At 38.8% G+C, this 23,992-nt stretch overlaps 2 protein-coding genes across 7 annotated transcripts; one reads left to right on the top strand and one right to left on the bottom strand.

Annotated features, from left to right (window-relative positions):
* Positions 1-1,874: 1,874 nt before the first annotated feature.
* RAD17 (RAD17 checkpoint clamp loader component) lies at positions 1,875-20,775 on the bottom strand. 5 transcript variants are annotated; one of them, XM_074856016.1, is made up of 16 exons: positions 20,502-20,775; positions 18,896-19,174; positions 17,691-17,774; positions 16,856-17,012; positions 16,259-16,395; positions 15,053-15,105; positions 14,834-14,959; positions 14,679-14,748; positions 13,944-14,055; positions 11,419-11,613; positions 10,139-10,224; positions 9,416-9,562; positions 8,801-8,947; positions 7,042-7,162; positions 5,056-5,113; positions 1,875-2,716 (listed from the first exon to the last, which is right to left on the bottom strand). In XM_074856016.1, the coding sequence occupies exons 1-16, from the start codon at positions 20,541-20,543 to the stop codon at positions 2,449-2,451; spliced, it is 2,082 nt and encodes a 693-aa protein (XP_074712117.1). In that variant the 5' UTR covers positions 20,544-20,775; the 3' UTR covers positions 1,875-2,448. The 5 variants fall into 5 exon arrangements, with proteins under 5 accessions (XP_074712117.1, XP_074712116.1, XP_074712119.1 ...); XM_074856015.1 differs by lacking the exon at positions 20,502-20,775 and adding an exon at positions 20,100-20,471; XM_074856017.1 differs by lacking the exons at positions 1,875-2,716; positions 20,502-20,775 and adding exons at positions 3,083-3,273; positions 20,100-20,472.
* An 81-nt stretch (positions 20,776-20,856) lies between these two features.
* On the top strand, positions 20,857-23,918 carry AK6 (adenylate kinase 6). 2 transcript variants are annotated; one of them, XM_074856584.1, is made up of 6 exons: positions 20,857-20,932; positions 21,459-21,551; positions 21,847-21,905; positions 22,007-22,152; positions 22,301-22,504; positions 23,598-23,918. In XM_074856584.1, exons 1-5 carry the CDS (start codon positions 20,905-20,907, stop codon positions 22,488-22,490), a joined length of 516 nt encoding a protein of 171 aa, XP_074712685.1. In that variant the 5' UTR covers positions 20,857-20,904; the 3' UTR covers positions 22,491-22,504; positions 23,598-23,918. The 2 variants fall into 2 exon arrangements, with proteins under 2 accessions (XP_074712685.1, XP_074712684.1); XM_074856583.1 differs by lacking the exon at positions 23,598-23,918 and having other exon boundaries at positions 22,301-23,411.
* Positions 23,919-23,992: the final 74 nt, after the last annotated feature.

Below are 23,992 nucleotides of genomic sequence, written 5' to 3'. Positions count from 1 at the left end.
ATTTAATGTTAATTTGGCACTGGCTCTAATAGGGTGCTCACTAGCACTTCAACAATTTGGGGCTTCCATCCTGTTCACACATTTTGCACACCACTGCAATTCAGAGGCAATAGCATAGACATTCGAGCAGAAGAAATTATTAAAGAGAATGCTTTTTTTTGTGTGTTTTCATGTGAAAGAGGTTTTACACCAATTATATGAACACTGTAGTTGATAGTGATAAGTCTCTACTATTACAATTTGTAATTAACCAGGTGAGTATTGAATACTGCCCTAGTAAGGGCAAGGCCCGCAGTAAAGCAAAGTAGTTGATGTGAAAGTAACTCTATTACTACTACTGATTACCTGATACTACTGTAAGGAAAGCTGAAAAGATATAAAGAAGTTTCACGGAGTTTTGCTTGCAAAGTAAAAATGAGTATTTCATGCCTTATTGTCATTTGCACTGGAGGCCCCCCTGGAAGCACAAGAGGGGTCAGGTGGTGTTTCAGTGACACACAACTGCAGGAGGCCCAAGAGAAATGAGCTACCACCTAAGCTGAGCAGGGCTCATCCCATCCAAAACACCCTGGAGAGGGCAAAAGGTGTTAAGGGGCATCAACAACCAAAAAAGTTTAGACTTTGCTGTAATGAGTACAGCTGTAACAGGATTTAAGAATTAAGGGAGAAATTTCCCTCTTCAAAATTAAATATGGACAGACTACATCTGTCCCTTGAGAAAGGACAAATCTGGATTTTTTAATAGCATTAATAGCAAGGTTATTGTAGATAAACACTTATTTTCTTCCACTAAACTCCGGATGTAAGCAATACAGAAATGCAAACGCACATTACACATTCAAAGTTGTTTGGTTTGATTTTTTTGTTACTCCCATGGTATCACTAACCACAGCAGTATGTTAGATTGATTTGCATGGACCAATCCCAGTTACAGAGAAGCATAGGCAACCACAACACACTTCTCACGCATCAGTTCCCAAACACAGCATTATTCTTTCCCTCAGCGCAACTGCAATTCAGGGAGAAAAACTGCACACTACACCGTTAACTGCCTACAGAATACAAAGGATGAGAATCATAGAACAGTTTGGGTTGGAAGGGACCTTAAAGACCATCTAGTCCCAACCCCCCTGCCATGGGCAGGGCCACCTTCCACTAGCCCAGGTTGCCCAAAGCCCCGTCCAACCTGGCCTTGAACCCTTCCAGGGAGGGGGCAGCCACAACTTCTCTGGGCAACCTGTGCCAGGGCCTCACTACCCTCACAGGGAAGAATTTCTTCCTTATATCTCATCTAAATCTGCCCTCTTTCAGCTTAAAACCATTACCCCTCATCCTATCCCTACCTACACCCCCTATTAAAGAGTGTCCCCCCACCTTCCCTCCTGAAAGGCCACTCTAAGGTCTCCCCGGAGCCTTCTCTTCTCCAGATGAACACCCCCAACTGTCTCAGCCTGTCCTCACAGGGGAGGTGCTCCAGCCCCCTGAGCATCTTTGTGGCCTCCTCTGGACCTGCTCAAGCAGGTTCATGCCCTTCTGATGTTGGTGCCCCAGAGCTGGACACAGCACTGCAGGGGGGTCTCACGAGAGCAGAGTAGAGGAGAATCCCCTCCCTCGCCCTGCTGGCCACAGTGCTCTGGATGCAGCCCAGGACACGGTTGGCTTTCTGGGCTGTGAGTGCACATTGCTGGGTCACAGTCAGTTTTCCATCCACTAGAACCCCCAAGTCCTTCTCCGCAGGGCTGCTCTCCATCCACTCATCGCCCAGCCTGGATTTGGGTAAGAAGCATTAAGAAGGACTTATGATTGATTGTTGTATCTTCCCCTCCATAAGTTATGAAAATATCTTTCAAAAAGGAATCCAAAATAATCTGTTGTACAACATATGTTCAATTTATAAACACATACAAATCTGTAGCAGAGTACAAAACAGTATTAATACAGTAGGAGTTTTATTTACATCATGAGTATGGAATATTTTACATGTACACTTCAGTCTCTTCTTTCAAAAGGGCCAAGCTTGCAAACAGCAATTTTTTTGAAGGTATTAAATTTAATAAAACCTTCAACTTATCAAGTGTGTACTCAGGAAACACACTGTACAATTACAAACTAAATTAAAATGTGTAAAAAATAAAAATAACTTAAGAGTGACACTGCTGATCTACAGTCTCTTTCAAACTAGTTTCAGTCATCATTTATTATTCTCTTTTTATCAATATAGATTATTTCATGGCTCAGGAGAGGCAGGGAATAGCTTGTAATTTAGTATTCAGCTCAGGCGTGATGCTGCAAAGTTAAGAGGAAGCTGACACAGCATGTTCAGATTTGGCCTCCTAGCCCACTTAAGTAGCTAACACAGTCCTTTTGTGCAGACCATACTCTCTTTAGCAAACACCTTTGTAACATATTAATCTATTCAGGCAAGTCAGTGGTTGATATTTTGTTGTACTAGTCACTATCATATTCCTCTATTTTTAATTCATCTTCCTCCATGATTGCTTGAGCTGCAACAGGCTGAGGCTGGCTGCCAGGTAGTTCACTTCCACTGCACTGGCTAGAAGAGAGAGGGAATCCATCCGATTCATTCTCATTCGTTCCATTTTTCTCCATCTGTGGAGCCATCTCCATAGCATGCACATCGGTACAGTCCCCCTCAGAGCTAACAAATAAGTCTGGTATCCCAGGATCTTTATCAGTAAGTGTTTCAAGCTTTAACCTGTAAAATTACCATTGCGACAGTAAGTTACCATGAGAAAACGTCTGCTCTCTCACACAGAAGCTGCAACAGAAAAGACTGCCCATGAACCACATCTGTCACCCCTCTTCACTGGTACTTAACAGCTCTCTCCTTTTCTGGCAGTAAACCCTCCATCAATCGCAGTTAATTCACACTATACACATTCTGGCTTACATCACTATCTTTGGTATTATGTTTTTACAGCTCTGCACATGTCTTCCAGGTATTGTGCCCAGAACTCAACACCGCACTGCTTACATGACAGCCTACAGAAGACACAGGAGCTCCTCTCAGAGAGAGGGCTACCCTACCCAGCCTCAAACTACAGCAACAGCAAAATACCAAATCATGTTTGTGCTCTGTCGCTGTCCCAGTACCCACTGTTGCTTCAAGTGTCTTCCTTATGGTAACAGTGGTTTTGCTGAGCTTTCCTCACGCACAGGAACTGCAAACAGTCTAGTTACTGACAACAGCCCATGGTACATCAGACCCTTTCCAAGCAAAGCCAAAATCCTTTAGGACAGGAAGCAATTTAACTGGAAACAGGCAAATTAAAAAAAAAAAAAAGTGGAAAGGAAATCTTTCTATATTTTATAATTTATTATTTGGACTTCTCAATCTTTCAGGCATCTCTATATCAGCATGTTACCAGTGTTCCTTTATTATTTTCCCACTTGGCCTGGGAATAATAAAAACTTAGTTACTGACAAAAACTCATCCTGACACCAATTCCAGCTGATCAAATACTATGCACTCTCCTTGATACCAGTTTTCTTACTATAGTACTATTCTCATTCCATTAATAAATATACTGGAAAGTAAATAAAATATTCTTATTTCCATTAAAACATCTGCACGTAAGTTATTTTAAGGACTGATTAAGAACACAAATTAATATTCAATTAGGATTCCTGAAGGAAGCAAATGCTTACTAAAATACCTATGTTTCTCTATGCTTCCTTTCCAAAATAGTGAACAAATGAAAAAGGATTACAGTGTTTTCAGAAGAAAAGTTACCTCTCAGATAAAACTAAGTGACACACACCAAACTTACTAGTGTAGATACAAAAATTTTCTCAATATTTAAAGGTATGCTGCAGACAAAATTAATGGCATAAGAAAGTCTGCAATTAATTTATAAAGTTACAAGCATTTAGACAAGGGAGACTGCAAAGACATTAGCGACACTTCCCTTACTTCCTGACTAGCAACCAAAATGGCTTTTAATACAAAAGTTGGGGAACAGGGTGGTTCTTGGGTAATACAGTCTTTACCTTACAGGCCAGTATTTCATAGTTAAAGTCAGACAGCAAAAACCACAGGAATAAATGAGAAGCTTTGTCAGATGCCCTAACAAACTCTCTCTCTAAAGAGTTAGTCTCATTCCAGCTGTGATCTTGATCCTTTATTAGAAACAGACCACCACAATTAAAACTTTTTCTAAATTTCAGAGCTATCAAAGTTATAGACATGTAACTGAGAATCTACTAGTATAAGTGATGCCTCTAATTCAGAGGGCTCACTAGAGTCACAATATAACGTCATGCCACATCACCCCATGAGCACTACACAATCTGTAGGTAAGTAGAGCACTAGAGTCTCACAGTTGAAATAAGTATTTTTTCAATATTTAATGTCTAAGACAGAGGAAGTTCAGTAGCTATAGTTTTATTAAAAACATGGATTCTAAACAAAGGTTTACTGTAAGTAGTCCAACAGGCAAAAATTCCACAAAATAAAACCCAGTGCTGCTAGCTAATTTCAGAGGAAGCACTCATTAAAATACTTTGTAGTTTCATAGATATACAACTGCTTCAACGGAAATAAGAATGATTTCCCATTATACTTTCTTACACCTCTAACTAACATGCATGTGAACACAGAATGTTTTATCAACCTTCCAGATTAATGTTTTGTCTTGACAAACAATAGGCAAACTGCACTATACTCTTTGCATCAATTCAGTTTTATTCTCACATAAATCTTTTTGACTGTAAAAAAAATATTTTATTCAGATCATGCACTGGAGAAATATAAATGTGTCTAGGACAGAGCTAATATTTGATACAATGGAAAAGAAAGCTAAACCAGGATTAAAAGCAAGACTGTAGAAAAATGTTGCTACTAACATTGTAATGAAAAATAGATTTGAACTGGAAAAAGTTTTAAAAGGCAAAATACAAAATTATCATGCTGCAAATGAGGGAAAATGTCACATCATAGATGTACACTGAAGATGTTTCTCTATGAAAGGGTTCTTTCCTCAGTATATTAAGAAAGAAAGTCGTACTTTAAGAAAATACAGAAGTCAAGTTTACCTTCCAAAATGTCTTTTCAGTGGCAGCCTCCCAATGTCTTGGATAAAAGCAATCTGAGCTAAGAACAAAGAATCACCAGTATCATACTATGTAGATCATAATGCACATACAATTAAACATACTGGAAAATAAATAATTCATAATACTCAGCACTGGTGAGGCCACACCTCAAATACCGTGTTCAGTTTTGGGCCCCTCACTGCAAAAAGGACATTGAATTACTCGAGCGTGTCCAGAGAAGGGCAACAAAGCTGGTGAAGGGTCTGGAGCACATGTCGTATGAGGAGTGGCTGAGGGAACTGGGGTTGTTTAGTCTGGAGAAGAGGAGGCTGAGGGGAGACCTCATCACCCTCTACAACTACCTGAAAGGAGGGTGCAGAGAGCTGGGGATGAGCCTCTTTAACCAAGTAATGAGCGATAAGACAAGAGGTAATGGCCTCAAGTTGTGCCAGGGAAGGTTTAGACTAGATATTAGGAAGCATTTCTTTCCAGAAGGGGTTGTTAGGCATTGGAATGGGCTGCCCAGGGAGGTGGTGGGAGTCCCCATCCCTGGAGGTGCTTAAGAGTTGGGTCGACATAGCGCTGAGGGATATGGTGTAGTTGGGAACTGTTAATATTGGGTTGATGGTTGGACTAGATGATCTTCAAGGTCCTTTCCAACCTAGATGATTCTGTGATTCTGTGAAAAGTTCCTATATATATTTGCAATTATTTTAGATACCAAAACACTGCACTAGTGTCTATGTTTGTTTTTTCAAACTGCTTACCACTTCACCATATTTACAGATTGCCTACACATAAAAAAATTTTGACGCTCATCAACTGTGTATTTATGATGTAGTTATTATGCCATAGCCTTCAAAATTAATTCATCCTGATGTCAAGGCCTTAGTTAAGACATGAAACCTTTTATTAGAAGTAATTAACATAGCATGTGACCCAGCTGTCTAAACAATAATTTTTGGATTATGTACTACACAAAGTAAATTTTTCAGCATGACCTGTGTGCTATTGGATTACCTCAGGTTACACATTTTTTTAATGCACTGCAAACTTGGATTTTGTTTACTTTATCTGGGAAAGGCTTTTTAAAGCCTTTTAAGTCTGTTGATATTACTGGAAAGGAATCAATAAGCAACAAATGTCTAGTTAATATTGACTACTAGGTTTCCAAAAGTCTTCTCACCAAATCCTCTAGTAAATTTAAGAGAAGCCCTAAGCCTAAGAGAACAACTTTACTAGTAAATTTTGGTAAATAATTAATGAATAGGAAGTGGGGAGAGGGGTACGAGGTAATAGTTAACTCTTGCAATGGAAGTAAGTTGCCAATAAGTTCTGCAGCAATCTGTGCTAGGACCTGGCCTATGCAGTACACTCTTTAACATAACCCTGTCATAAAAGGGGGTGAAGAGTGAAATGAGCAAGTTTGCCAATGCCACCCAGGTAGACAAGCTAGTAAAGACGTGGGCAGGCAGAAAGACTATGCAAGGATCTTAAGAGAGTGAGTGAGAGAGCATCATGATGAATTCAGTACACAGATACCAGAAATCCATGCAGTAAAAAAAGGGAAAAATTATTTCTAATACTCCAACATGAGGAGCCATCTTACACATTTGTAAAGCATCACATACGCCCCACTTCAGCCAAGAGAGATACTTCACAGAATCTTAGAATGGTTTGGGTTGGGAGAGACCTTAAAGATCACCTAGTTCCAACTGTATTGGAAATATTTTTAAATTGTTTTAATTCTTTCAGTTACATAAGTTTTAAAAAAGTTCTTGATGTTGCTTCAAACCTAACAGGACAGCTTTAATTTTGGCTATGTTACTAGAAATATTTTTGGATATCAGCTATATGCATTTATCAAAAGTATTTTTCTTACTGAGGCAAAACCACAGGTAGTATTGACATGTTGGGTTACAAAATTTTTCAGTATGCTTCAATTACAAAAAAAGAGTCCACGATCAAGAGTTACACCCATCTTACCTTGGTTTCTCATTGGATTTGCTAACATAGCAAGATAAGGCAATAGCTCTGTCTGAAGACACTCGGGTGGTAAACAGAAGCTTGAAAAGAGAGATTTTGCAGCAAGGCAATTTTCTTGATACTGTAAGAGTTGGGGGAAAGAGAAACATAAGTAAAAAACTGGGTAAATCATTATTAATGTAGATATTCTGTACCATAAAAGACAAGACTTCCTTTTTGCCTGCTGGATGACTATACACAAGTTACTGAAAAATGAGACCAGAAAAAAAGATAATCAGTTAGAGTTAACATATACAGATCATAAAAATGGTCCATTCCTTCATTTTTGCCTTTTGCTGGGCATTAAAATTTCCAGAAAATGTTTATCCCTTGATTATAGAATTCCCCACCCATCCAGACCAATACTTTTTGACAGATACATCAAGAGAAGTGTTAGTTCAAACACTAAAAATTGCCAAGAGCTTTGGCATCTCATGAACAACCTATTTCTGATACACATATAAAACATAATTCCAGTAATTTGTTCAACTTACACAACAGTTTAATGTGATTTAAACTGCACAAAAACTTAAACTTACTTTTAGGAACACTTTATAATATTCTAACACTAATTGTGTCTCCATTAATTTAAGACTCTCCCAGCGGTATGCTAATTTAGACACAGGAATCAGATTTTGTCAGAGGCCTCCAATTTATTTTTCCATTAAAGGAATAATACAAATGTAACTATTCAAGAAAATGCTTTTTAGAAGTGCTTTTAGAAGTATCAAAATAGGATATTTGACAAATTTAGCACTGTGACAAAATCACAGAATCATAGAAGGGTTTGTCTTAGAAGGGACCTTAAAGATCAACCAGTTCCAACCCCCCTGCCATGGGCAGGGACACCTTCCACTAGCCCAGGTTGCCCAAAGCCCCGTCCAACCTGGCCTTGAACCCTTCCAGGGAGGGGGCAGCCACAGCTTCTCTGGGCAACCTATGCCAGGGTCTCACCACCATCCCAGGGGAGAATTTCTTCCTTACATCTAACCTAAATCTGCCCTCTTTCAGCTTAAAACTGTTGCCCCTTGTCCCATCCCTTCACTCCCTGATAAAGAATCCCTCCCCATCTTCCCTGTAGCCCCTTTAAGTCCTGGGAGGCCACTCTAAGGTCTCCCCAGAGCCTTCTCTTCTCCAGATGAACACCCCCAACTCTCTCAGCCTGTCCTCACATGGGAGGTACTCCAGCTCCCTGAGCATCTTTGTGGCCTCCTCTGGACCTGCTCAAGCAGGTTCATGCCCTTCTGATGTTGGTGCCCCCAGAGCTGGACACAGCACTGCAGGGGGGTCTCATGAGAGCAGAGCAGTTGGGGAGAATCCCCACCGTTGCCCTGCTGGCCACACTGCTCTGGATACAGCCCAGGACACAGTTGGCTTTCTGGGCTGTGAGCACACACTGCTGGCTCATGTTGAGCTTCTCATCAACCAACACCCCCAAGTCCTTCTCTGCAGGGCTGCTCTCAATCCACTCATCGCCCAGCCTGGATTTGTGCTTGGGATTGCCCCGACCCATGTGCAGGACCTTGCACTTGGCCTTGTTGAACTCCATGAGGTTTGCACAGGCCCACCTCTCCAGCCTGTCCAGGTCCCTCCGGATGGCACATCCCTTCCCTCCAGCAAATCAACTGCACCACACAGCTTGGTGTCATCTATACTACTCAACTGTCATACCTTACAACAACAAAAAAAACAAACAAAAAATTCAAAATCAAGCATTTACCTTTTTATTGATAAAGAACCACTGGGGTTTATGTAAAGGCCGGAACCCCATCCCTCCTTGGTGGTGGGCAAAGGCTCTGGACCTATTTGAATGTATCACTCCTCGGGTAGCCACAGATGCACTGTATTTTTCCATCACAAGCCGCGTCTAATAGAGAAATTGGTGATTATGTGAACTCAAGGTCTCTGTACAGTGTGTCTCATTTCAAGTAGAGCACACTCTGTAATTGCAGTGACATGACATGCCCAGAATATATTCAGATTACTGTGAAACTTTTACTCAAAGTGGCTGAATGAAAAAGCTAGCTCAATTACTTCAGGGACATAGCATACAGACTCAAATACATTTTTAGCGTAAATATGTCCTATTTAAAAATACTTTGTAGAAAATTTTACAAACACTATAACCCACTATAATAAAATACTGACAGAAGCTGGACAAAAAGTTGCACCTGCATCTCTTCTACAGGTGATGCATTTTAGCATTCATTAACAATTCACTGTCACCTACACTCTAAGCTTGAAGTAAACATTCATGAACAGTTAGAGAAAAGTCTAGAAGCTCAATGTCAGAGTATTAAAAAAAAGTATGTGTGCATAAAAAGATGACACTTACACTCCAATTACTACAAAGGACATCCGCAGTGCTCAAATATTCACTGGCTCTCACTACATCATCTATATCAGAAAAAAAGTCTACGTAGTTCTGGTGAAGGTATAAATTAAACATGCTTCCAGACATATGGGATTTTTCCACAATAGCCTATTAGGGAAAAAAAAGCTCCAGTTTTACACAGTGTATAAGGAAAAGCATCCTATAAAAGTTATGGTACATTTAGATGGTTAGGGAGCTGGCACACATAATCCACAAAGTGATGCTTATATACAAAAGGGAGGTTGGTTTGCTCCCAGAGAAGGCTAGTGGTGGGGATGGAGGGGGCAGAAGCCATTGCTGTCTTAACTCTCTTAATGAGTGGTAACAGAAAGGTGAACTCTTGACTTCTCTTGGCAATGCACAGCAAAAGGATCAGAGGTAACAATCACAGACTGCAGCAAGGGAAAGTCTACCTTCCACTACAAGTCCATCAGCAAGGTGAGAGAATTTCTACCCCTGGAGATGTTCAAAACTTGACAGATCAAGAGCCTGGGAACCTAATCTACTGTTGAAGTTAGCCTCCAAGGTCCTTTCCAGATTGTTCTGTAACTTAGACAGACTGAATACACATATATTAAGAGCAGTGACAAAACCACTGTGCTTGAGAATTTGCATCAATCACTTAAGAGTTTGGGTTTGTTTTTTTCAAACCAAACTGGAATCTAATAGTTATTGGAGATGTACCTCAGGCTGAATAAGCAAGGTGTCTCGACGGTATTCTGATAAGTGAGCAGGCAGCTGAGGAAATTCTGATTCTGACACTGGTTCTCCTACAAAGGATTTTACAATTTTTAGTCTTTTAGTATCGGAAGTGTTGTTACATTTCTGCACATAATCAAAAAAGCCAGAAGACATGCATTTCAGATTAAATATTCAAAATTAGAATAAAAATTAGCCAGGAGCAAGAACAAAGACAGGTAACTGCATGAATAGTAGTTTCTGTATATATGAGCATTCTTTTAGCAACTGTCAACTCTACCAGCAACTGGATTATACCATTTCCAGTTCCCAGAAAACTCTTGATGCAAGCATGAGTACTTAATTATATAGTCAATACTGCATAGTCAATAACATGTAATAAATTACATTACACTTCATGTAACAAATTTCATTTAATTATTTTCATATTCCCTCATCTCACCATTTCTCCTCAGATCATTTTGGAACCGATATTGTGAATTATTACCAAAACATGTACAGCCAATGGCATTATGGCTCCTGATTTAGCTGAGTGCAGATGGTACGAGTTTAATAAGTACCAAATGCTTATGAATTACATGTTTTAAATGTTAAAAAACCAGTACTGTATCCACACACAGGGAGCAGATGGCTTCTGTATATTTACAGAATCTAAGCATATAAAAAGTAGAACTTTCAGTAGTAGTAAGGTGGAAGTTATTTGGAGAGCTGGAAGGGGAGACAGGGTACAACAGAAATGGAACAGGTTTTCAAGTCAGGAGAGAGCACATATGTCTGTTAAAGAGAAACACAGAGTTGAGATAGCAAGTAGGGAGGAAAAGACAGCAGATACACAAATAAGGGAGGCAGTAGCTATGAGGCTGTGGAGATGTTTTGTAACCTTTAGGAATAGAGATGAATATAGAATATAACCATACAACAATGTATTATTCTGCAGAAAAGCAATATTGCTTTTGTACAAAACAACAAATGTGCTGGATATCTATCGAGCTTTGTGTGCATGACAGCACGTGGATCTAATGCAACTAGAGCTATGTAATTTTAATACATACATGCAGTACATCTTAATGAAACATTTATTTACCTAATAGATACAGACAGCTGCAATCTCAGTTACAACAAACTTTTATTCCTGTTTTAATACTGTTATTGATGACCAAACATGCAAACTAGAGGTCACTCTAAGCCTTACTTTAGCAAATCTAGCTATCAGCAGCTGACATGCTTTGCCCGTTGAAAGGAAGAATAAATCAAAGTTTTCTTACTTTTGCAGTAAATTATTTTCCCCAGAGCATGGAAAAGAAAGATGGAAGCATCTTTGCCACCAATAGCTTGTATCTCCTGGTCTTCTGAAGTATCAGATTTACTTTTCTTTCCTACTTTTGATACTGCTGCTGCTTCATGTTTTAGTCTGGAGATCCTTTTCTTCCTTGACCAAAATGCTTTCTCCAATGAGCAGTCTACCAATAAAAGCAAAACTACAATCAGGATACAGTACATGATTCCAAGAAAGTTTTCCATTACATTGCTACTGCTAATGTTCTAAATAAACAAATAATAATTTAAAAAAAACTAACAGAAAAGATTAAATAAATAGGGGCACTAAGAGAAAACTCATTTATTAGGAAGACAAGCCAGTCACCTAAACTAGCATGCTTCATTCCACTTCTCTACCTGAAGCTACAGCTGAGGTGCAAAGTACTTTTTGGAATAATAAATATCTGTCATTAAAAAAGCTAGCATTCTTGCTTATTCGTTCTAGTTCTGATGCATCCTCAACTTGCTTTTCTTAAAAATTTCTTGTTTATAAAGTACAAGTGCAAATATATTTAAATTATATTTCAGTTACATTCTGTTCACTTATCAATTCATCTTCTATTTGCATTATCTGTATAATACCCTCATTGAAATATGAGGCAGCAAAGAAAACCTTTCATTTAGGTGATTCTTCCAACAGCCTACAAATTTCCATGATGTTTTGAGCTCCAAGGAATAAAACCCTTCTTCTACTCCAATTTAGAACTCAAAAATTTTCACCCACAATTTGATTTAGTGACAGGTGAACATTTCCTTGCTGAGCTAGGAGAACTCATCCTTTAAATATTTATCTTTCTTTTCTCCCACAATTACCATGGATCCATTTTACCCATTAATACTCCTACAAAGTGAATGTATCACTTGTGGTTACACATATACACAAGTGAAGAAAGAAAATATACATGTAAAAACCAATACTGCATTCTCAGGAGATCAACAAGGAGGTGAGGTGTCTCCAAAATTTACAAAATATCACTGGCTGACAATCATTTACCTAACTGAAATACCTGAACAACTAAAAAATTTCTATTCAACATGACGGAGGCTCTTCGCAATCTGTTAAAGAAAATGCAAGAGAATGTTCAGTGTAGTATGACTTGAGTACATGATTCTGAGATGTCATGTACAGAAGCTGTCATGCCATATGGCTTTGTGTTCTCGCAAGTCCTCTTTATAACTTTCATGTTCTTACTGTTCCAAGGTAATTTATTAAAAATTACACAAACTGGTCATTTTAATACTATTTAGATTTTCTAGAGTATGTAGAAGCTACTTAGTGAGCTACTGCAAACCTCCGGTATCACTAACGTACTATTTATTAACTTAATGGCATTATCATCAAAATGATTTTACCGAGAAGAATTTTATATTTTTCTCATTAATACAGAACAATACAAACTTAGTATACTAGAAGACAACATCAGAAGAATTTACTTTCCACGTTTGCAAGTTAAACCTAGAAACTTTACTCTTTCCCTCATGTAATTTAACACAGCTAAGTTAATGTCAATATATTCTAAAACTCCTTACAACAAGGACTTAAACTGCATTTAATCCTGTACTCATGAGCACATTTTCTATTTGCAAGGTGGATGGAAGAGAAAATGAGTAAAAGCAGCAACATCATTGCTAGCTTTACAACATACAGCAGAAGACAACTGTTGAATTCAGTTCCTTATTTCTAGGTTGATTATAAATGCTGGCACCATCTAACGGTTCTTAGAATGAACTACCATACCAGAGTACTGCTTTTAAAAATCATATATTATGTAACTTGTATATATGCAAGTTAACAATTACTGACTTCCAGTCCTTATAAAAGCTATGACATAAGTCTCCCGTTTTCTTTCAATGTTGAAACATTTAAAATAATCCTGAACTAAGTCTGATTTGAGCGTTGTCCAACCAAGTACTTTTGACGACTACTAAAACACTGAACTTCAAAGTTATTCTATAATACACTCAGTAACTTCATAGTAGGTCATGCCACCTCACAGCTTTTCAATTTACCAACAGACATAGGAACTCCAAAGCAAAAATCAATCATTACATAAATTCTGTATACAGAGTTAATGGACTATTTCAGAAATGCTTTAAGGGTAGAGATAAGGACATGGAGAAGTATAAGAACAATGAAGACATCCCTTTCAAATTAAGGTTGCATCATAAAAGCTTTGAACAGTAAATACTGACCAATAGCAAAGATATCAAGAAGAAGAGAGAGCAGTCCATTAAATTACATCAACACATAGATAGCAGATATTAGTCATTTTTAAGACTACAACACTCTTGAATTAAAACATTTTCAGCATCAAAAAACCAAACCCACACCTTTATGCCTTTTATTTCTGCTCCAGAGCAGCATGTCAAAAATGTTTTGCACAGCTCACCCAGCTGTGCTGCAACAGTAAACAGAATACCTTTACAGCAGAAATGGTCAAAATGTCATTCACTTAAAACCATATGTATTTACCTTTCATAGAAGAAAACTGAAGACTGTTTATTGCACTTCTTATATCACCTGAACAACCTCTGCAAAGCAACTCCAGAGAAGTTCTATCAAGAGCATAATTCTTTTCTCTGTTCTACAAGGAAAAGCAACATTCAATGTAATAAGAAAAACTAGGAAAAGGAATATTTGAATATTATTCTGGCTGTGGGGACCCACCTCTGAAATACACTGCATGACCATCCACCATTTGCTCAAAACCATGTAATACTGCTAACTTTAAAACATTTAAACACTTTGCCACATTTTAAATAGCAATATTAAAGAGAATACTGCATGTAATTCTTTGCAAGGTGTCACTCAGTATTAGACCTGGTTGTAATCAAAACAGTTTAGGAATAATAGAGGATTTAGGTTCATGACCTCTTCTGGCCTTCCTGGATACAATGAAAATTACTTTTATTCCTATCACTTGTTTCATATATATATAGTTTCTGCAAGAGGTAGAAGAATTTTCAGAAGTAACTTCGAAGACTTAGACCAACGATCAAGTGGAATTAAACTTAAAAACAAGATCCCTTTCCATCTGTCCCTTGTTTTCTGTTGGGGGAATTGGTGCTTTTTTTGGGGGGGTGTGGGGCTCTGCTGTCAAAGATCAAACAAATACAGTAACAAATATAAATAACATATTTCAGGTATGAAAGTCTGAAATCTTTTGGTCCTAGCACTGCACAGAAGTTATCAGTTTTGACAACTTACCGTAATAGCTTCTGTTGCAGCTATTCGATTAAGAACTTTCATCATATTTGTTGGTGCAACAGGCTTGAAACTGTTGAATTTCATTTAAAAAAAATTAATTAGTTTCTGACTTCTCATTTATTTCAATCAAGTTTTAATGAGATAAAAGATCTTACCTAATATTGGATATACACAACTCCTCTAGAATTTCCGTTGGGAATAGCAACCTCTGGTTGCTGTCTCCACTGAAGTTATCAGAAATTATAAATATAAGGGGACATCTGCTTCTACGAACAAATCTCCTAAATTGAAAAATAAGCAAGTATGGTAAGAATCAAACTGCAGTTTACTGCAAGTGGCTAAAACTAATCATTAAAAACTTAGCTGCAACTGACCTGAGAATTTCATGTAGACTGCTAGGGTCTCGATAGAATTGGTTAGGTATGTCCTGTTCAAAACAAATGAACGGCCGTCATTACATTCAGATGTAAATATTCTTCCCCACAGACTGACTATTATGGCACACTATGCTGACACACATTTTTCTTTCTAGTTAGCTTGCTTTCAACTAAATTTGAATGCATCTAACACTGAAGACAACAAAGATAAAAAAAGACAAAGATTAAAAAAAACCCAATGCACAGAATTTATTTCTTCCATTATGGAAAACAATCACCTAAAAAGAAACATTTCCTTTCTGTCCTTGTTTCCTAAGAAACAGCCTTGGGTGATTACATTGCCTGCTAGACAGAGTTTTACTCAGAGGATAAACACTCAAGGTAGCAGCTCCATTGAGGAAGATGGCAGGATACACTACTTGAGATATCAGAGGACCTACACAAGAAAGTGACTTCATTATGAAGAAAAGTCACAGTAGACTGTGCTTCCTAAATTCTACAGTACATCACATTATTCAGCTAGAATTTTTGTCTCATCCATTCTTTTTCTTGAAAGTTTACAGACAACTTGACTATCATAACTAGTAACTCATAAAATTCTTCTCAGAAAAAATGAAAACCTCATAAAGAAAAAAGGAAAACCTCATAAAGAAAATGCTATCAAAACACACTCCTGAATATGTCTTCTCCTGTACCTTCCAGTACGGCTCACAAACCTTCAGAGTTCACATCTCTGCCCCAAATAACGCCCCCTGCTTAAGACCAGGAATGCTGAATTTCAAATGCTTTCTGACTGTGTAATTCTCACATACCTTCTACACTCTCCTGCATCCGTAAGTAACAGGAATAGTGGGGGGGATTTCCCCCTCTCTTCCTATTTATACACATACATGTTTCTGGAAAGCTAATCACACAGAAACATAAGTATGACTTTTCAATATTGTTTTGATCTACTTTTCGATACTCTATTACTTATTTCTGTACACAAATTAGTCTCCAATTTCTGCCTATTAGCTTATATAGTTTAACTACAGGTAGAACTTGGGTCTAGACTGTTGTATAGACTCAAAAAGTAATAAAGAATTCATCCGCAGTAAAGCAGACTAACTTTTGGCAACACCAATCCACCAGCTGAAGCTAGCACGTCAATATTATAATAAAAGGTATTGTTTTCAAAACAAGATTTCACAAGTTTTCACTTACTTCAATAAGAATAATCTTTTTATCATTTGCTGAGGACTCCCCAAGCATCTGAAGTTTGTTATACTTATTTGCTCTTAATAGAAAATCTTGAAAGAGAGCTGCTTGGGCCTGACTCGGAAACGTATGAAAATTTGAGTCTGAAAAAGAAAACTAATTAAAAATATGTATCCTATATTATACCAAGTAGAATATAAATACCCACAAAAACTAATACCCACCCATGCTATTTTCTGACAGTAGCCATTGAACACCAGCAGCTAAACCCTTTGGCAAACACATGACAAATACAAGAGAACTTTCAAAGGGTAGAATTCAGTTGAGGACCCAGATGAAGAGAGACTAACCTATTTTTATTTAATTGGCTCAAATGATATCCAGGCTATTACATAGCTCTCTATATTGACTTGAATTGTAAATTATTTTGGAGTAAACGCTGTAAAAAAAACTAAGTCCCTTCTCAGATATAAGCAAAAGAAAGATTCTTATTAAACACTAAGGATCTGACTTACATGGATGTGGATCTGACTTCATATGTGACAAACACAAAAGAATAAAAAATACAGAATACATAAATCAAAAAAGGGAAAAAAAATTTACCATGGCCAAATATATTCCTTAATTCTTCTTTTGTGAAGTCTAAAGATGTTGGATTGGTCCATTCTTGCACCTGAACACCAAGATCTTTTGCTAATATTTGTACAGTCACAGTCTTTCCACAACCAGCAGGACCAGTCAGCAGTAAAACAGAGCCAGCCTGTCACAAGGGAAAAGAAAAAAAATCTGAAAGTTGGCTGAAAATTAATACTGGTTGGATTTCTTCTAGTTGCTCTGGTAATGATTCTGATTTTGCAATAAAAACTGAGTTAAGTACTTTGTGTTATTAATTTACCTGTTGAGTATTCAGATAGAAAGAGCTAAACCAGAACTCGGGAAGCCCTGCTCTCAGTTTTTAATGTATCCATTTAGTTAACTGCACAGCATGTAGCCTACCAGCATAATAGATACTGGAGAATTGGGTCTGAAGAACACTAGGCAACACTGGTAAATTATGCATGTGTCTAAGAATCCCTCTTATCAATCAAGAAGTTAAAAACATCCTGTTACATCAACTCGGTGCAACTGGAAATTTTCCAAGATATTTAAAATTAATCTGTGGGAGATAAAATGCAGCTACAAGCACACACTGAAGAGGTATAAACTGACTGGATGCTAAAAAATAATGTTTCTGAGCAAAACCATAATCTATCTCTTAGCAGCATTAGCCCAAAACAAATGTACAAGCTCTAATCTGTGTTCTTAACAGATTTCTTATAATGCAATAGGTACATAATCACTACCTCTAAGTACAGTTTTTCTCTGAAATTAAAATAAAATTGAATCCAGCTCGTTTGTACAGTTTTGTATCACTAGCTGCTAATTTTAGCAAGATTACCTGCTTTGGCTGTCTCTGAAATATGTGCATTTTTAACCAGGTTTCAACTTCTTCAATTTTCTTCTTTTGCACAGCAAGGTCATTCTAAAACAAGATGAAAATATATGAAATGTATATATACACCTCTTAGTTTCTAAGACCGTAATGATGAGATTTAAGAACAGAATATATGCTGACTAAAATATTAACAGACATATATGTGTATATTCCAGTTACCTACGTTTATGCTAAGTAGAAGTAAGTGCAACAGTTAAGGATAATAATTTCAGCCCATTTCCTCCAACAACCAATTTTCTATTGCTTGCAGCTGTGAAATAATGAATTATTTATTATTCCTAAAGTAACAACATTATCATCTTGCCTGTTTGTGTCAGTATGCTTTATAGCTATTGCTGGAGCTGGTACCTTTTAGGTTCTACCAACTCTAATACTACATAGGTTTTTGGAACTTCTGCAGATCTCATGCATCTCACTCATCTTGCAGCCTTGTAACTCAATTCCTCTCCAGAGAGGAGCTATTAAATATTTAAATATAAAATACAAGTATTACACTAACTTACGTACATCAACCAGCACTCAAAGCTAACAGATAGTTAACATACATGCTGATACCTTTAAAACACACTGCGAAAAGGCTGCTCCATGAGCAGAACCAGTGAAGACAGGTTTACTACAGATTTGAGTCCTTTCTCCTAGAAGCGCTAGGGTACCACAATACCACACCCCTCACAAAGTCACGCCTAAGATGCGTCAAGCAAGCAAGAGAGAGCGCAAACTGCAATTAGTCAAGTACTCTGAACATGCTAATAGATCAGCTAATTGCTCTCTGGTAACATGCAAAATAATTTCTGTTATCTTTTCCATAATGAGTGCACTAACTCAGTCTCTCTTTTTAGCTGTGGATTTTACTAGTACTTGGAGCTGTCAGATATGGCTGAAATTCAGTTTAGGAGTGGATGGACAGGAAATAACATCTCATCAGTAGCTTTATCTCCTCAGGAAGCTTGGGGAAAAATTACATCTCATACAAATAAATAGCTCATTAAAATCTTACCTACAGGCAGTAAATAAATCAAACTAGTAGTTCACTGCCCTAATACAATAAGACATACTTAGAACCTGACCGATACAGATTATGAACAGAAGCACAACAGTGTTACACTATAATGTCACTACTACATTAGCACTTAGAATAACTCTCACACCTGAGTTTCAGGTCTATATCTATCTACCCATGGCTCATCTTGAGACTGGCTCCAGTTTTGTCTGGACTTGTTACAAGGCAGATCTACTGAAGTCGACTTTGCTCTTTTTCTGGGCAGCACTTTGGTTTTGCTACTTTCTGGCACAGAAGACAGGTCTTTCTTCTTCTGCTGCTGGTTTCTTCCAGAGTTGCCTTCTAGTGTCTTCACAGGAATGGCACTAGGAGAAATATTTGTGTTTCCAAAGAAGTCATCAAATGAATGTGCCAACCAATCTGTTACCTGGTAAAATACAAACATTTTGCTATTAATATAGCACTCTCCTCCCCTTAATTGGGTACAGTTGTGTCTAGTAAATTGGAGATTTTTATGAAGTGTATATAAGAATCTCTCACAGATGTAAAGAATTTAATTATCGCTGAAAGTCATACTACTAGATAGCAACAAACATGGGCACTTTTTGAATGTGTCAGTCACAAGTTTCTTCAGCATTAAAAATAAGCTACACCTTACACGTTGTGATATTTTGCAGCAAATTGGCAAATCAGAACAAGTTGAAAACTTGAACACACACACACACACATTCAAACTAAAGAAGTAAAATTAAAATAGATACAAGAATGAAAAAATACCATAAGCTTATTTATAGCATTTTTATATTAAGGTCAAGTTCATGTTGTCTCTGTATAGGTTTCAGTATGTAGCTTTTTCTTTTCTTTTTTCAACATTTACAGTGCAGCCATTTGTGTTTAAAAGTTAGAAACAGGCAACAGAGAGAAATTATTTAGGCAGCACAATAAAATCAAGTATTTGCCTGTCGTGTAAGAAAGCTTGGACTGATCTAGAATCAAACTGTCACATGTATCAGAAGTCTGTCTGACAATGACAGTGCTAATAGTATCAATATTTAATTTTGGATTTGAGAAATACCTTGCTAGGTCAGGTGTACAAACTCACACCCCAGAGCCACTTTTCAGCCTACCTGTGGTCCCAAAATAATATCACAGTGGCCACACACTCTTCTCTGCTAACAACCACACAATAAACTTTTAGCATAGAAACCATGACAGGCTATACGCTGAAAGACACTTCTGTTAAAATGGGAGTAACAGAATAGACGCGTCATCTCCAAAAAGGTCCGTGAATACTCTACAGTTTACATGTCTTATAAATTAATGCAACAGGCCATTACCAGACAAAACATTACCTGAGAGTAAGCGGCATTAGCGATTGGGAAAGATGATTTGTCTCTGTATGGTTTGGTTTTAACGTTATTCTGACAATAGCTATTTTTAGTTGAATTTGCATATTTAGCAGCGGCCCTAATACGACCGTGTGAGGGGGTTTCCTTTTTACACATTGCCCCAGTAAGAAAAGAAACATCTTACACATATTAAAAAAAAAAAAAAAAAAAAAACCGCACTGAAGAGGAACTGCCAACAAGGAGACCAAGGAGTAATTGTCGGGCCTGAAAATACCGCTAATCGGAGTCGCCGGACTCTTCCCGGAAACTGCAGAAACCTTCCTCAAGGCAGACTTTCGGCCGCAGCTCGCCCCGGCTGGCAGAGCAGCCCCCGAGCCCCCTTTCCCCGCCGGCTCCGCGGCCTACCTCCGCCGGCGCCGCCTGCCTTCCCGAGGAGCTTCCAGACATCCTCAGCCCGGGCGGGTCCCATGCGCCGTGCGGCCCCGCTGCGACCGCCGGGCTTGAGGGAAGAACCCCGATCCCGGAGCGGCCGGTGACGAGACAGCACCCGGAGGGGCTGAGGCGGCCACGGGACCCCGTAAGCCAAGCCCCGCCGGGCCGAGCCCCCTCACACAGGACTGCCCAACTCCGAGAGGCCCTTCTCCTACAGCGGCTCTTAGCTGCCCGCGGTACGCCTGACTGTCTGCCCTCCCGCCGGCCCAGCGGGCAAGCGGGTGACGCCATCGGCGTGCGACGGTGGAGGTGGAGGCCCCCGCGCACGTGTCTCCTAGGCGACCAGCGGCCGCCGCCGGCGGCGCGGAGCGGCAGCATGAAGCGGCCCAACATCTTGCTCACTGGTGCGGGGCGGTGGTAGTGGCGGATTGGGCCCAGGGCCGGCTCGGAGTGGGAGGATGCTGGTGGTGTCTGGGCCGTTCGACCGCGGCGGGGCTGCCGGGGGTGCGGGCGGGGAGCGCGGCGGCGCCCGGGCTGGGCCTGCGGGGGGAGGCCTCAGCCCTGTTCACAGCCTGAGAGGACTTGGGGTGTGAGGCCTTGCGGAGGCAGCACCGGCCTGCTCTGCGTGAAAACTTGAGGCTTTTCCATATTAGTTAGGGCTGTTAATCGAAATAAGGTTTACTTTTGCGTCATCCCGATTAGAATAACACTTCTGCACAAAATGAACGTTTTCTAAGTAGGGGTTCTTTTTTAATACCTAGACATGGCATTTATTTATTTTTCCTCATCATGCAGCTTTTTACTCCCTTTTTCTTACACAAACTTGACAGTGTTGACTGGCAAAAGTTCCCTTTTTGATTGCTTAGAAGGTTATTTGAAGATGACTTGCATGCTTTTTTCTTACCATTTCATATGGGGTTTTGTCTGTAGGTACTCCAGGCGTTGGGAAAACCACACTTGGAAAAGAACTTGCGTCAAGAACGGGGATGACCTATATTAATGTGGGTGACATGGCAAAGGAAGGTAGGCCATATTAACAAAGTAGTATATATATGTATAACTATGTGCTTGTAGTGCATATATTATATATTAAATGAAAAGGCAGTAAATTTGCTTTAATAGAAGTATTTTTGCTACTATGAATCTAAAACACATTTATGTAACAGTAGTATACTCTGTATTAAGTAATAAATAACAAACTTATATGGATTTGTAATAAAGTGTTCCTTGTTCTGAACACTATCTTTGGTTTGCATCCTGCTGAAATAAACATAACTGATGTTACTTCACAAACTTCCACAAATTATTTTTGCTGCAGGAGAACTGTATGAAGGTTTTGATGAGGAATATGATTGTCCAATTCTGGATGAAGACAGGGTAAGTCCAACTTCAAAACCTGCCATTTTTGTATTTTGACTTTCTGTAATCTCAAATAACTTGCCTGTTTCTGGTTTGGTTTTTTGGTTTTTTTTCTGTAGGTAATTGATGAACTAGAAGATAAAATGAGTGAGGGTGGAGTTATTGTCGATTATCATGGCTGTGATTTTTTCCCTGAACGGTGGTTTCATATAGTATTTGTACTTCGTACAGAAAATTCCTTTCTGTATGACAGACTTGAAAGCAGGTACGTCAGTGGAGTAAACAAGGAGTAAAGTACTGTTGTGCGACTTTATTGGAGATTTTTCTAGGGTATAAATTGCTGATTCTCTATAGAATACTTCATAGTTGTCTGCATATTAAGACTGTCTCTCAGTATTGTTCTTGTTTTCTAGAGGCTACAAAGGGAAAAAGCTGCAAGACAACATTCAGTGTGAAATTTTTCAGACACTTTATGAGGAAGCTATGTTGTCATATAGAGAGGAAATTGTACACCAGTTGCCCAGCAACACTCCAGAAGACCTAGAGAGAAATTTGGATCAGATTATGCAATGGATTGAGCAGTGGATGAAAGACAACAATTGACATTTGGTGAAAAAGTAACTTTGTTGGATCTCTTCCTGGGAGGGTTTAGTAAATTACATTTGAAATTCTTGTATGATAAATTAAATTAATTTTATTGTAATTTGATGTGGTTGGGGACTGAAGGTTCAGAATAACCAGGTTGTAAGGCTTTGGAACAGCCTCTGAAGTGCTCTGGGAGAGGCACACAGGAGAACTGACACACATGAAAATTCAACAGTGAATGAAAGCATGAAAATGTTGCCCTTAGCAGCAGGGACTACATTCAATAATTGAGAATTTTTTGGAGCTTACCATTATAACCAAACCTTTGCCCTCTCCCCAAGAAACCTGTAAAATCCTGATAACTGATGGCAGTTAAGGAGCTTTAGATTTCTAAAGGCTAAGACAGCATTCTGAGGAGTTAGTCTTTCTGAATTGTTAGGCTAAAACCTGCTATACTCCACTGTATTCTTGAATGTGTGGAGGCTAATGTAGAGTGAGGGGTGTATGATATAGTTTAAGCAGGGTGCTTTATTTTGGAGGGAAGAGACTTGGTAAGATATTTTAAAATGATTACGCAGAACTTCAAGAATTACGGTGTAAGGTAACACTGGCTCTTTCTGCACTGGTATGAAATATTAGTAAGTTTTCTTTCTCCTTTTTCTCTCTGTATTCTCCATCACCCATCCCAATCATGGAAGATATTTATCACTGTAAGTTTATCAAGGAAATATATAATTTGGCAGGGTAACAAACTGGCAACAATTCAGAACATGGTTACACTTAAAATACTGGCAGCCATCTGTTCTAATTTCTAGTAAAGCCTGGGTCCCAGCAGAGCAGGGAAATGCAAAGTAGAAATAACCTTTCTTCACCTAAAAGGTAAAGCCTTGAGAAAGATTCTGTAGAAAGTGCTTGCTAATAAACTTTTCATATACACGAGTTTGAATAGTGAAACTATTTGCTCGAAAATTTCTACTGTAGAGTACTATGGTTACATATTTAAGATTCTATTTTTTATTCCAAATTTGGTATCGATTTTTTTGTGAGACTCACAGAGGAATACTGCATCAGCAATTTGCCCCTTGTATAAACCGAAATGGTGAAAAATCTGGAGTTTCTTTGCAGAATCGGGACCAAACGCTGTGGAAACGCACACGTATGTATATTGGAACAGCTGCTGTGAGGGTTATTGCTTGAATAAACTGCTTGAATAAACCTGGAAACCAGGTGGAGCGTCATCTCGGGGGTGGAAGCATCTGGACAGCACCAGTTCTGGAGAACACTTTGAATGACCACGTCTTGTAAAACCATGTTTCTAAAAATTGCTTGGGATTTTTGTACATGCTGTTGCGGTTGGGGGGCGGGGGCTGTAGGCAGAACACAGACCTCTAGTAAAATTTAAAAAAAAAAAAAAAATAACACCAAATAAAAAAATACATAAACCCACTGGCTGCCGTTGTCGCTCGGTCCCCGCGCTCCGAGCTCAGTTTCCGGGTGCCGGGAGCGGGACGTGGTGCTGC

Source organism: Strix uralensis, chromosome Z (genome assembly GCF_047716275.1).
Source record: "Strix uralensis isolate ZFMK-TIS-50842 chromosome Z, bStrUra1, whole genome shotgun sequence".
Lineage (NCBI taxonomy): Eukaryota > Metazoa > Chordata > Aves > Strigiformes > Strigidae > Strix > Strix uralensis.
Note: the sequence above shows the minus strand (reverse complement) of the source record. Positions and strands in the feature narration are given on the sequence as shown.